The sequence below is a fragment of the Amblyomma maculatum genome, chromosome 3 (genome assembly GCF_055883805.1).
Source record: "Amblyomma maculatum isolate TAMU_Amacu chromosome 3, ASM5588380v1, whole genome shotgun sequence".
NCBI lineage: Eukaryota > Metazoa > Arthropoda > Arachnida > Ixodida > Ixodidae > Amblyomma > Amblyomma maculatum.
The window spans coordinates 107416803-107429252 of NC_139346.1; the positions used below are offsets into that span (position 1 = coordinate 107416803).

General features: G+C 47.3%; 1 protein-coding gene across 1 annotated transcript in view; it reads right to left on the minus strand.

The window, feature by feature from the left end:
• Positions 1-1399: 1399 nt before the first annotated feature.
• The window catches only part of LOC146195499 (WW domain-binding protein 2-like), a 66931-nt gene continuing 55880 nt past the window's right edge, over positions 1400-12450 (minus strand). The window contains exon 6 of the mRNA XM_084596821.1: positions 1400-1566. Within this exon, the coding sequence (XP_084452947.1) occupies positions 1400-1566 (167 nt within the window). The remainder of the gene's footprint in view (positions 1567-12450) is intronic.

Below are 12450 nucleotides of genomic sequence, written 5' to 3' on the forward strand. Positions count from 1 at the left end.
GATTCTGCGGCGGCGATAGCCGCAGTCGCGCTCAGGAGTCATTGAACTGAGAATACCCGTCGCAGCCGCCAACGCTCAATTAAAAGGCGGCGAAGAAACATCTAGTTCAAGCCACAAACTGAGACTAGCATAAACTGAAACATTGTAGAAACCCAAACGAGTGGCTAGAATCTTCGAATTACATCTCGCCGCATCTTGCGCGACAAAAAAAAAAAAAAAGATAAGGCTGCGTCTCGCGACAAAGAGCATGAACAAAGAAAGGGTACATAATTGATTCGTGCGTTAGAATCACACTGATAAGGCCGCACGTCGGTGGTGGTCCAAAAAATCAAATAAAGATTTGAATGGTTTGCGGCAGTATGTACACCACTCCTCGTAAGCATGTTGGCCTCTTATCCGCGCATGCGCTAGATTGCGTGCTTCCTTAGTGCTGAATTTTCAGCGTCATGCTGGTTTATGCTGTCACCGACTTGCGAGAGACTCACTGCATCTGGCGTATTGGCCACTGGTCTATCATCAAGGAGCCTGTGTGCTGTCACGCAAGCACATGCCTTATTGGGCTGTTTTAGACGTTTCTCATTTAGGGTAGAATTTCGTTCCTGTTCTGATGGTCTGTGAGTATGATGTGTTGTGCTGAATGTTCTGGCGCATGTGTAAATGTAAAGCTAAAATGCGCCAAACACGACGTTAAACCATCTGTTGGAGTTTTTTACAGCACTGTACTTCCCGTAATTTTGTTCAAGGCGTCCGCTCCATGCCTACATCAAAAAACTCGTGTAAATTAACAAGTCTAGTTTCAACCAAACGGAACATTGAGTAAATCAGAACTTGATTGTCAAAGAAATGTTTTTTTCTTACGTTTCAGACTTTGCGCCTGCATGAAATTATGGCTCACCTAAAGATCGTCGCCGGTTTTTCACGTAGTCTTATGTCTTTCCCTCAGAAAGTTGTAAGTTCAGTATGTCGAATGCCAAGGCGGTATGATATTGTAATAGAATGTTGAGTTAGTTGGTCTGCATCATGATAAAACACGCAGCTGAACCGGCGACAATGTGTGCCTCTCTTCAGTGCATTGTCGCCTCTTCAGCTGCGTGTTTCATCAACCAAGGCAGCGTGCGTCAGCCTGAGGCTCTTGTTGATTGCAGCGCTTTGCTTCTAGTGAGCTGGGCTTCAAGGAACAAATTTGTGGATCAGGCTTTAAATGTACCATATTGTTAAATTTATTGTGCAATATACATTCATTACAAAAGACTGGAGACCCTTGACCTCGCTGAAGCAGGCCTACGAACCATCGAGCTTTTCAGCCACAGGAAGTTCTCGTTTCATCAATGAGTGGCAATTTGTAAAGAGATTTTGTTCTGATCCATTAAGTGCAAAGGTTTCAAGCTGTCTTCCGCTTTCATGGCTCTTTCTTGAATCCAGGAGCCGGTGCCGGTGCCTCAGCGGCTGAGGAGCGTGAACTGCTGGAGCTGGGCGGCGCGGATGGCGCGCCGATATCGTTCTTTGGAGGCGGCACATAGACGCCAGGGTAAGGGGGAGGTGCGTTGGTGGAGAACACCGTGTTGGCTGCGAGAGATTGACCCATAGAAGGCGTCATCAAAAATAATTATAGGACAGAGACCAGACATAGGGGGGAATAATTAAACAAGTGAGCGGTCAAGTACTCTTGATTAGAATTTACTCTGTCGTAGACGTATGTTTGCACAGGTGAACAAATCTAGAGACTATCATGGCGCAAAGACCCATATAATAAGGCCATTGTTAAGACAAAGTAGAAACACAACGCGCTGGCCATCTTGTCCATTCACAATGCACACCTCAATTTAAAAAGTAACTGCTCCCATTCCACATGCGCCATGCTCATTTTTTTTAAGGTATCAGGAAAATGATCGTGCATTCATACGACCCGAAGGGCTCGCACATTGGTTCACATGCAGCCGCGATAGCAGGTTCTTTGCAACGAAAACATTGTACTGATACCTAGGTTGAAAAATTTAATGAAATGAATGAATTTAATAAGCTCTATTTGAGCACGAACATCCATTTATGAACCACTTGGAGTATAAGGTTTGCCTGAATACGCGATGCATATTCCAGAAAAGAAGACACGTCGTGATATTTCTTAGAAACAGCTTCATACGAGAGTCGCAAAATATTTGAGTGCCCACTACGGCGGTACCTATAGTGATTTGTTTCCGGTCGACAAAAGATGCCGAGCCGCCCCAGGGACAATGAAAGGGTTCCATGCAATAGGAATGTAATGCTGAATGTGCGCAAGCGCTGTAATATCCCCTGCAATAGGCATGCAATTTTGAATGTTCTATTTTGATAACTTCAAACCTCTGCTCTTCAGCACAAGTTGGGAGGATTTTTTTATATATCCGTTATTATGGACCTAATATAGAATGCGGAGCATTTAAGCGCACATATACCTAACGCATGACGGTCTTGATAAAGTAATACACAAGTGGTAAATCAGTCGCTAGACGCAGCCGTTACGTGAGCATAAAGATTAGGCGCCAGCTGGCGCCTAAATTTGAACTACTCAGCAGTACCAATCCAGCGTGTATTTATTTTCACATTTTACATTTATTTTCATTTACCTACAAGGATATTGTTTTACACTTGGTGTACGTACGGTGACTACTCAGCCTCCAAGGTTTCAATTCAATATCAAAAAAAAATATTTAATTGAAGGCTTAGCAAAACATCAAAAGGAGCTGTTGTTTTGCAAGCATGGGCTCACACATTCAGCAAGATCTGCGCGAAAATGGAGATATCATAAGAACCCTCGAAAAACATTTCTTTGCAACACATCTACGTTTAGCCATTAACTACTGTATAACAATATCCACAAATAGACAACGAACTATTCGGCTGTGATGTTAAATCTAAGAAACCTTTCGCAAGATGGTTGCACAAATGTTTTGCATACTATAGTACTGTTGTCGTCACAACCATCATCATCATCATCAGCCTGACTATACCAACTGCAGGGCGAAGGCCTCTCCTATATTTCTCCTATTAACCCGGTTCTGTGCTAGCTGCATCCACTTGACCCCTGCGAACGTCTTAACCTCATCCGCCCACCTAACTTTCCGCCGCTCCCTGCTACGCTTTCCTTCCCTCCTTGGAATCGAGTTTGTTACCCTAAGCGACCATCGGTTATCCTCTCTTCGCACTACATGTCCTGCCCATGTCCTATTTCTTTTTCTTAATTTCCACTAGAATGTCAGTGACTTGAGTTATTTCTCTGACCCACTCTGCACTCTTCCTACCTTTTAATGTTACCCTACCATCTTTCGTTTCATACCCCTCTGCGCTGTCCTCAACTTAAGCAGAACCCCCTTGGTTAGCCTCCACGTTTCAGCCTCATAGGTGAGTAGAGGTAAGATGCAACAGTTGTGTAATTTTCATTATTATTATAAACAGCGCGAATACGAAGACAAAGGACAAGATAAAAGAAAGTCACAGTACAAGCGCTTGTACTGTGGCTTTCTTTTACCTTCTCCTTTGTCTTCGCGTTCGCGCTGTTTATATTAATAATGAATAAGTACCAACTCGCCAACAAAGTATCTTGTATAATTTTTCTTGACCGATGCCGGTAAGCTGCTTGTCATATTCTGCGAGTGCTTGCCAAATGCGCTCCCTCCCAATTTCGTTATTTCCCTTTCATTGTCCGGATCTGCGGTTACTACCTGTCCTAAAGACATATTTGCCTACTACTCCCAGTGCTTCGCTACCGAACGTAAGCTGCTGTTCCTTCCCGAGGCTGTTGAACATTACTTTAGTCTTCTGCATAATGATTTTGAAGCCTACCTTTCTACTTCTCCTGCCTAGCTCATCAACCATTCTTTTCAGATTCATCATCTGAGTTGCTTAGCAAGGCAACGTCATCAGCAAATCGCAGATTCCTGAGGTAATCTCCATCGACCCTTATCCCTAACTGCTCTCATTCCGAGTCTCTGAATACTTCCTCTAAGCAAGCTGTGAGTAGTACTGGAGAGATCGGGTCTCCTTGCCTAACACCTTTCTTTATCGGCATTTTGTTACTTTCTTTATGCAGAAATATAGTTGCTGTGTAGTGTCGTGACGCTGGGACTAAGTCGACCCGGCCTTCACTTGGTAGCGTGCAGAGACTCGGGGTTGATGAAGGATTGAATCTTCGAGGTTGGTAAAATATATACAAGCAGGTTTAATGGCACTTTGAGAAAACTTATTTACATGAAAAAAGGGTATATCAGCAAAATGGCAAGTGTTAAGAGTTCATAGCGAGAAGCGTCTGGATGAGCCGTTTACCCAGGGCTCAGAGTCTCATTTCGTGCTCTGCAACGTCCTTAAAACCCCTTATGTCCAGCCCCTCTCTGAAGATGCTGACCAACCAGTTCCAGGGCACGCCCCTCAGATATCGGCATCCAATCAAACACATCACTGCACTGATGGTCTGATGCACTGACTGGTCCGGTATTGTTTCGTTGGGCGTGCTCACTTGTTGGCGGGTAGAGCTTGGGGACGGCGAGGAGGTACATTTCTATTCTTCTGCAAAGATTCGATATGGTGGTTCCGGCAAGTGGATTTCCTTCTCAGAAACCCAAGTGCACGTGCGCGCCACATACTGCTCTCAGCATTGTCCCTTTCCGGCAATTTCAAATCTTTCCTGCATTCCCGGGAATTCCTCTAATGGCCGTATTCGTCATGCTCCTTTCTTGTCCTGTACGTCAGCGGACGTGACACTCTGTCGTCTCCTTTGGACAATAGGCATTCCTCACTTGACAATAGCACGTCTCGACGGGAAGGGTGAACAATTGAACGAAAGCACATCCGGCTATTTCTCACAGGGCGACGTTTCTTTGTATTTCAATGACGTTCTCTTGACAGGGCCAATTTGGCAGTTGCAGGGTCTCGACAAAGCAAAGAAGGCTCGCACAAAAAGATTCATGGAAACAGGTTCACTTAGAGCCCTTGCACCAACAGCACATATCCATGCCCACAGGCGAACAATAGTGCGCGCAAGTGCGGACCATGCACGGTCATAACAGCCTCCTCCCCCGCCAGAAGTCACGGAGGGCAGCAGTCGCAGCTGCTGCATGAGGAGACGACTTAATGGCCTGCACATGAACGCTTGAAGCTCGCTGTTGCTTGTCGCGTTGTCTTGATTGTCGTAGGCCAAATTGCTCGAGCTGTCTGAAACTCAACCACATGTCCAAGCAAGCACTCGGCTCCCGTCTGAAGAGACCAGGTTAAAAGAAAACTGCCATTGTTGTTCGAGAAAAGCCCACTCTCAAGACGTTCAGGACCCACGTATGCCTCGAAAACCAAACGTGCTGCTTTACATAGTCACACATATACAAGCGCACGAAAAAAAAAAGAACCTGAGTATCAATTTGGATACATGGTGAGGAGCACCTCGGACCGTTTAGAAAGAGCGGCTAAGCGCGTCCGCATTCCCATTTAACTTCCCCTTTTTGTATGTTATTTCAAAATTGTACTGCTGTAAAATCAAGCTCGACTGTTCTTCGATGTCGCAGTTTGCAGCCAAGCCAGGGTACAATGGTCCGTCTCTACGGTGAATTTGACCCCTCCAAGATAGCACTGCATTTTTTGAATGGCCCATACTATGCAAGCGCACTCTTTCTCTGACGCTCAATAAGCCCTCTCTCTAGAACTCCGTTTTCTGCTCAGGTGGAGCACGGGGTGCTCATTACCGTCGTCATCTCTCTGGCAGAGAACAGCACCTAGCCCTCGATCACTTGCTTCACACTGGACCGCGAATTCTCGGTCATAGTCTGGAGCTCGCAATACCGGACGGGTGATCAGCACAGCCTTCAGGTTTACGAAGGAGGCTTCCTTTTGTTCGTCCCAGACTACATTTGTCGGTTCTGCCTTGCGGAGAGCGTCGGTCAGAGGGCTAGCCAAAGCTGAATAGTTAGGGATGTAGTGATTGTAGCATCCCGTCAGCCCCAGGAATGCCCGAATTTCTGTCTTCGTGCTCGGCCGCGGGTAGTCTGTTACCGCAGAAATCTTAATCTCACTGGGTTTCCTGAAACCTTGACCTACATTGTGACCTAAGTAGTCCACGGTCGCCCTTGACAGGCAACATTTCTCGGCCTTTACGGTTAGCCCAGCTTGACGCAAAAGGCTCAGTACAGCTCTTAGATGTACCATATGGTCCGCCCATGAGTCGGAAAAAACCGCAATGTCATCTAAATAAGGCACCGCGAATGTTTCACACCCCTTTAAAACCATATCCATGAGTCGGGAAAAACAAAATGGTGCATTTTTGAGCACGAAACTCATCATTGTTGGCTGGTAGCTGCCCGTCGGAGTGACGAAAGCCGCGTATCTGCTGGCGGGTTCAGTGAGCGGTACTTGCCAGTATCCTCGAATAAGGTCCAGCGTAGTCACATATGCCGCTCTACTGACCTGTTCTACTCTCTCCTCGATATTCGGAATAGGATACACTTGATCCCTGGTGAGAGAATTTAGCTTTCGGTAGTCTACCACAGGCCTAGGGTCTTTAGCTGGAGCTTCTACTAAGATCATAGGCAAAGCATAATCGCTTTCCGAGGGTTTTATTACTCCCAATTCCAGCATGTGAGTTACTTCCCTACCCAGAATTTCTCTTTGCCTTGGAGAAAATTGGTAGCACCTTGATCGCACTGGCACGTCTGAAGTCAGCTCAATATCGTGCTCCGTCAAATCAGTCCTGCCTGGCCTGTTCACGAAGCAGGCCTCAAACCCTGTTATTATCTCTCCCATATCGGACAGCTGGGATTTCTTTAGTTCTCCTCTCTGCTCCGTTTTTTTTTAGAAGCTCCTGAGCGTTGCTTTCTTTTCCGCTGAGGCAAATCACGTTGTCCCCCATCTCCTCGGGAAGGTTTAACGTTAGATTTACCACGGCTTCCCTCTGCACATAAGGCTTCATAAGATTGCAATGATAAATGCGCACTTCTTTACGCCTACCGGGGATTTTCACTGCGTAGTTAGTGTTAGAAAGCTTTGCAACGACTTCAGCAGGTCCTTCCCACTGTACTTCGAGCTTATTCTGCATTGAACCTCTCAGCAACATCACCTGGTCCCCGATACGAAACGTCCTTTGACGGGCTGACTTATCATAGTACACTTTGGAACGAACCTGGGCTGACTTCATGCTGGCCTCAACGAGTTCCTTAGTGTTATGTAAGCGATTCAGGAGGTTCAGAATGAATTCTACTACTGTTGGGTCTTCTCCGCGCCCCTCCCAGGCTTCGCGCACCATTCGCAAAGGTGAGCGCAGTGACCTTCCGTACACCAACTCGGCTCGGCTAAATCCAGTGGATTCGTGCGGCACTGACCGCAAATCGAAAAGTGCTGCAGGCAGGCAGGTATCCCATTCGCGCTTGTTTTCATAGCACAGTCCCCTCAGAACTCGTTTGAGAACAGAATGCTATCTTTCTACGCTGTTGCTCTGCGGATGGTTGATCGAGCTATGCACTACCTTAATGCCGCATCGCTCGAGAAATGAGGAGGTGAGGACACTTGAGAAAACGCTACCCTGATCACTTTGGACCTCGGAAAGGAATCCAACTCGTGCAAACACTGACAGCAGCGAATCCACTACACTCTCGGACGTCACCTCGCGCAGCGGAACAGCTTCTGGAAACTTTGTGGCTGGGCATAACATAGTGCGGATATAACGGTACCCTGACTCTGTCACAGGAAGTGGCCCAACTACATATATTACTAAGCGGTGAAACGGCTCGGTAATGATTGGTACAAACACCATCGGAGCTTTCCACTTATCTTGCACCTTTCCAACCCGCTGGCACGTGTCGCATGACCGTACAAAATTTTCCGTGTCCTTAAAACATCCAGGCCAATAGTATTCTTACAACAGCCTCTGCTTTGTTTTCCTTATTCCAAGGTGACATGACCACGAGCTGCCATGGGAAAGTCGCAGTAAGTCTTCGCGGTACTTTTTGGGAACGACTAATTGGTCCCGCTCTACTCCGCGCTTATCCTTGAATAAACGATGCAGCACTCCCTTTCTCATCTCGAAAGAAATATTCTTTGCTGTCTCAGTGGCGCGGTGGCGCTCCCTTATCCCCTGTATCTTGGGATCATTGGCTTGCTCCATAGCTACGTCCTCTCGGGTTCCACTGAAAGGTCTCGTGAGATTACTAGACACTGGCGGCAAGAGGTTACTCTCAAGAACGGCCTCATTCCGCGTCTCATCAAGTTCACTTTCAAGTTGACTTATCTGAGATGCCTCGCTCTCAAAGTTTTCTGACCCGCTATCTTCCGCATCGACCACTGCTTTAACTGCCGTTTCCTCCGCTGTGGATTTTTCTGGAATGAGCAGTGTAGCTAGTTCTCGCGCCTTTGAACGTGTTAAGGCTTGCACAACTCTGTCTCCAAAAAGGATGCCCTCTTTCGCAGTAGCATGTCCGATTTGTTGGAAAACAAATACGGATAGCACTTAGGAAACTTTCCTGAAACGGCAGCCTCGGTTGTTAACTCGCCGAAAGGGCCCTCGATGACCACGTTCGCGATTGGCAAGCACACACTCTGTTCCTCCACTACCTGGCGGATCCATGCACACTGTCCTGTATAGTCGGAAGGCGACACATACGCCGGATGGACAACATCCGTCGTTGCGGCCGAATCGCGCAGTACCTTGCAAGGCTTCCCGTTGACTACTAGGTCATGCATGTAGGGTTCCAAAAGCTACATGTTTTCATCGCAGTCACTGACATACGAGAAAGCAATCTTTTCTTTCCGGCAGTTGACGGCAATATGATCCTGCTCATTACACCTAAAGCATGTGAGCGGTTTCCTAGCCTCAAGCTTGTTCTTTGTGTTCTGGGCGTTGGTCACTTCCCCACTTTTCTCACTGCCGTCCTTTCTAGGGAGTTTGCCTGAAGAAGCCTTCCTTTCTTCGTTTCCAACTCTAGCAAAGTGCCTTTCCTGACGGTTATTCACACTCAACTTGGGATTGCGGGGCCTATCCACTGCTGGGTTGCTGAATTGTCGGCGCGAAGCATACTCCTCAATGAGTTCGGCAGCTTCAGTTGCCGACTTAATGTCGCCTCTGTCCTTTAACCAATTTCTTTCTTTTTCTGGGAGGCAGTTATAAAACTGCTCCAAAAGAATTCGCTCGACTACAGCGCCCCTATCACTGTAGGAATCTGTGCTCTTTAGCCACTCACCCAAATTGACTCTTAAATTGTACAGGAATTCAGGGTAACTCTCGTCCCTGGACTTAGTAGCGTTCTGAAAACATTGTCTGAACGCCTCGGCGCTAAGCCTATACTTTCTAAGAAGGCAAGCTTTACCTTCTCGTAGTTGTCCGCGTCCTCCTCGCTTAGCCGCGCGACAACCTCCGCTGCCTCGCAGGGCAGAACCGTCAATAATCTCTTAGACCAAGTGTCTCGCTGGAAGGACAGTTTTTCGCAGGTTCGCTCAAAGTTAGCCAGATACAGACCGATATTCCCTGATATCACATATGGCTGCATGTACTTTGACATCTTCAAATCTGCCTCCTTGTGGAGAAGAGGTACCGCTAGCTGGGAACAATTGCCCGACCTCTTGCTCAACTCTAGTTCTAATTTCCGGAGCTCAATTTCTTGCTCCAGCCTTTTTGCTTCTCTCTCAATTTCACGCCTCTTTTCCTCTTTTTCCCTCTCAAGTTCACGCTCACGCCTCTTTTCTTCTTTTTCCCGCTCTTTCTGCTGTCTGAGTTGCTCCTCCTTTTTTTGTCCGATGAGGTTCCATGCTTCACTGAGCTCCTCATCATCGGTTCCCAAATCAGTGATTGCCTTTAAAATCGAGGGTTTCCGTGCCAAACCACTTGTATCAATTCCCAATTCCTCACACAATAGCAACAGTTCCGGTTTCTGCAGCTTTTGTAGGTCCATGATCACTCCGAGTGTCGGCTACTTCCAAAACAACTGTGCAAACTACCAAACCTAAAGGCGTTTCAACACTCTTTACCAGTTCTAAAATCTAACCCTGTTCTAGAACCTGCATGGTCCACATCAGAAGAAAAGCCAAGCACTCACCCACACATGCGATCGCTGTTCCAAGCTGCTATCTTGTTGGCCGATTGTTGCTCCGGCTTGTTGCGTGAGATGCCACCTCCGATCACCAGATATTGTGGCTTGTAGCTTCAGATGCCATCTCCAATCACCAGATGTTGTGGCTTGTAGATTCAGATCCCAACGCTGGTCACCAGTTGTCGTGACGCTGGCACTAAGTCGACCCGGCCTTCACTTGGTAGCGTGCAGAGACTCGGGGTTGATGAAGGATTGAATCTTCGAGGTTGGTAAAATATATACAAGCAGGTTTAATGGCACTTTGAGAAAGCTTATTTACATGAAAAAAGGGTATATCAGCAAAATGACTAGCGTTAAGAGTTCATAGCGAGAAGCGTCTGGATGAGCCGTTTACCCAGGGCTCAGAGCCTCATTTCGTGCTCTGCAACGTCCTTAAAAGCCCCTATGCCCAGCCTCTCTCAGAAGATGCTGACCAACCAGTTCCAGGGCACGCCCCTCAGATATCGGCATCCAATCAAACACATCACTGCACTGATGGTCTGATGCACTGACTGGTCCGGTATTGTTTCGTTGGGCGTGGTCACTTGTTGGCGGGTAGAGCTTGGGGACGGCGAGGAGGTACATTTCTATTCTTCTGCAAAGATTCGATATGGTGGTTCCGGCAAGTGGATTTCCTTCTCAGAAACCCAAGTGCACGTGCGCGCCACATACTGCTCCCAGCATTGTCCCTTTCCGGCAATTTCAAATCTTTCCTGCATTCCCGGGAATTCCTCTAATGGCCGTATTCGTCATACTCCTTTCTTGTCCTGTACGTCAGCGGACGTGTCACTCTGTCGTCTCCTTTGGACAATAGGCATTCCTCACTTGACAATAGCGCTTCTCGGCGGAGAAGGGTGAACAATTGAACGAAAGCACATCCGGCTATTTCTCACAGGGCAACGTTTCTTTGTATTTCATTGACGTTCTCTTGACAGGGCCAATTTGGCATTTGCATGGTCTCGACAAAGCAAAGCAGGCTCACACAAAAAGATTCATGGAAACAGGCTCACTTAGAGCCCTTGCACCAACAGCACATATCCACAGCACATATCCATGCCCACAGGCGAACAATAGTGCGCGCAAGTGCGGACCATGCACGGTCATAACAGTAGCCGCTATATATATCTTCCAGAAGTTTCACGTACGGCTCGTCTACACCCTGATTTCGCAATGCCTGTATGACCATCGAGGTTTGTACTGAGGAACCGCCTCATGCCTTCTTCAGTGCTCTTTCATACTATGTAGCCATCTTCCTTCTCTCGTTTTTCCTTGGATTCAAGTATACAAGTTCCTTGCTCGTTAGACACAGCGACGTGTCACTGACAGAAATTGTATAGTGCAGCTCTTTGGCACCCGTTCCTGGGTTTCGCGTCGGCGTCGACCTCGTAACCAGCTCCGCCCCCCTTTCAGCCCCCCTCTTCCTGCGTGGCGCCAGCCGCGCGTGTTATCTGATTGCTGCGCGCATTCCTCCGTTCGCCGCTGCTTATACCCCCTCCCCCCCCCTCTTCCTACGTGGCGGCGAGGGTGCTCTCCGATTGCCGGAACGACGGCTCCCTATCAGCGGATCACGGTGCGTGCATCCCAAGCTGAAACGCAGAGTCACGTTCTCTTCACTCGCTAGCAGCGTCAGCGGCATCAGTCAGACGCTGCTATCTGATCGTCGCGCAACGTTCCTACGGGCTCACGCGCTGCCTCCCGCGACCTCCCGATACCTTAATTGCTATCTTCATTTCTCCGACCACAAAGCTTCTTTTATGACAGCCAAGAACTGTTAGTGGAGTGTTTCTTGAAGGAATACCTGTGAAAATTAAAAAAATAATAAAGTTGTCTGTAATTGTACATACGTGTCCTGCTCGAAATCTTTGCCTCAATCTATCGAAAAGGTGAAACAGCTGATGAGCTCCGCTCAAATTTCGCATTAGGCAGTAACGTAATCGTCGGCAATTTTTTTCTGTTGCCAATCTGAAATGTCTCTGTTATTCCTTGTTTATCTTTAGTTCTTGGCACGCCAAAAATAAACACAATCGCACACTATACTTGCAGTCACTGCAATGACTTGCCAAATGCCTACTTGCTTGTCCGACTCCTAGTGAGATTTTATGTTCCAACAAACTTTTCTTAACGCCCCTGCCTCTCTGTATTTTATATACTTTCCCACAGACCAGTGAAATGCGGTGGATAAAATCAGCCCTGCACTCGACGAAATGCTTAACATGCATGATCTTACGTGCTCCTTTTTTTCTTCCCCTCGATTTTTCTTTTCATGCAAAGGCCAGCTTGGTTTCATGAGCAGAAAATACAACGTCGACACCCTGTCTTTTTGCCACCTTGTTACCATTATGGGAGACTTTATCTAGACAACGTGTCATTTCTGAAT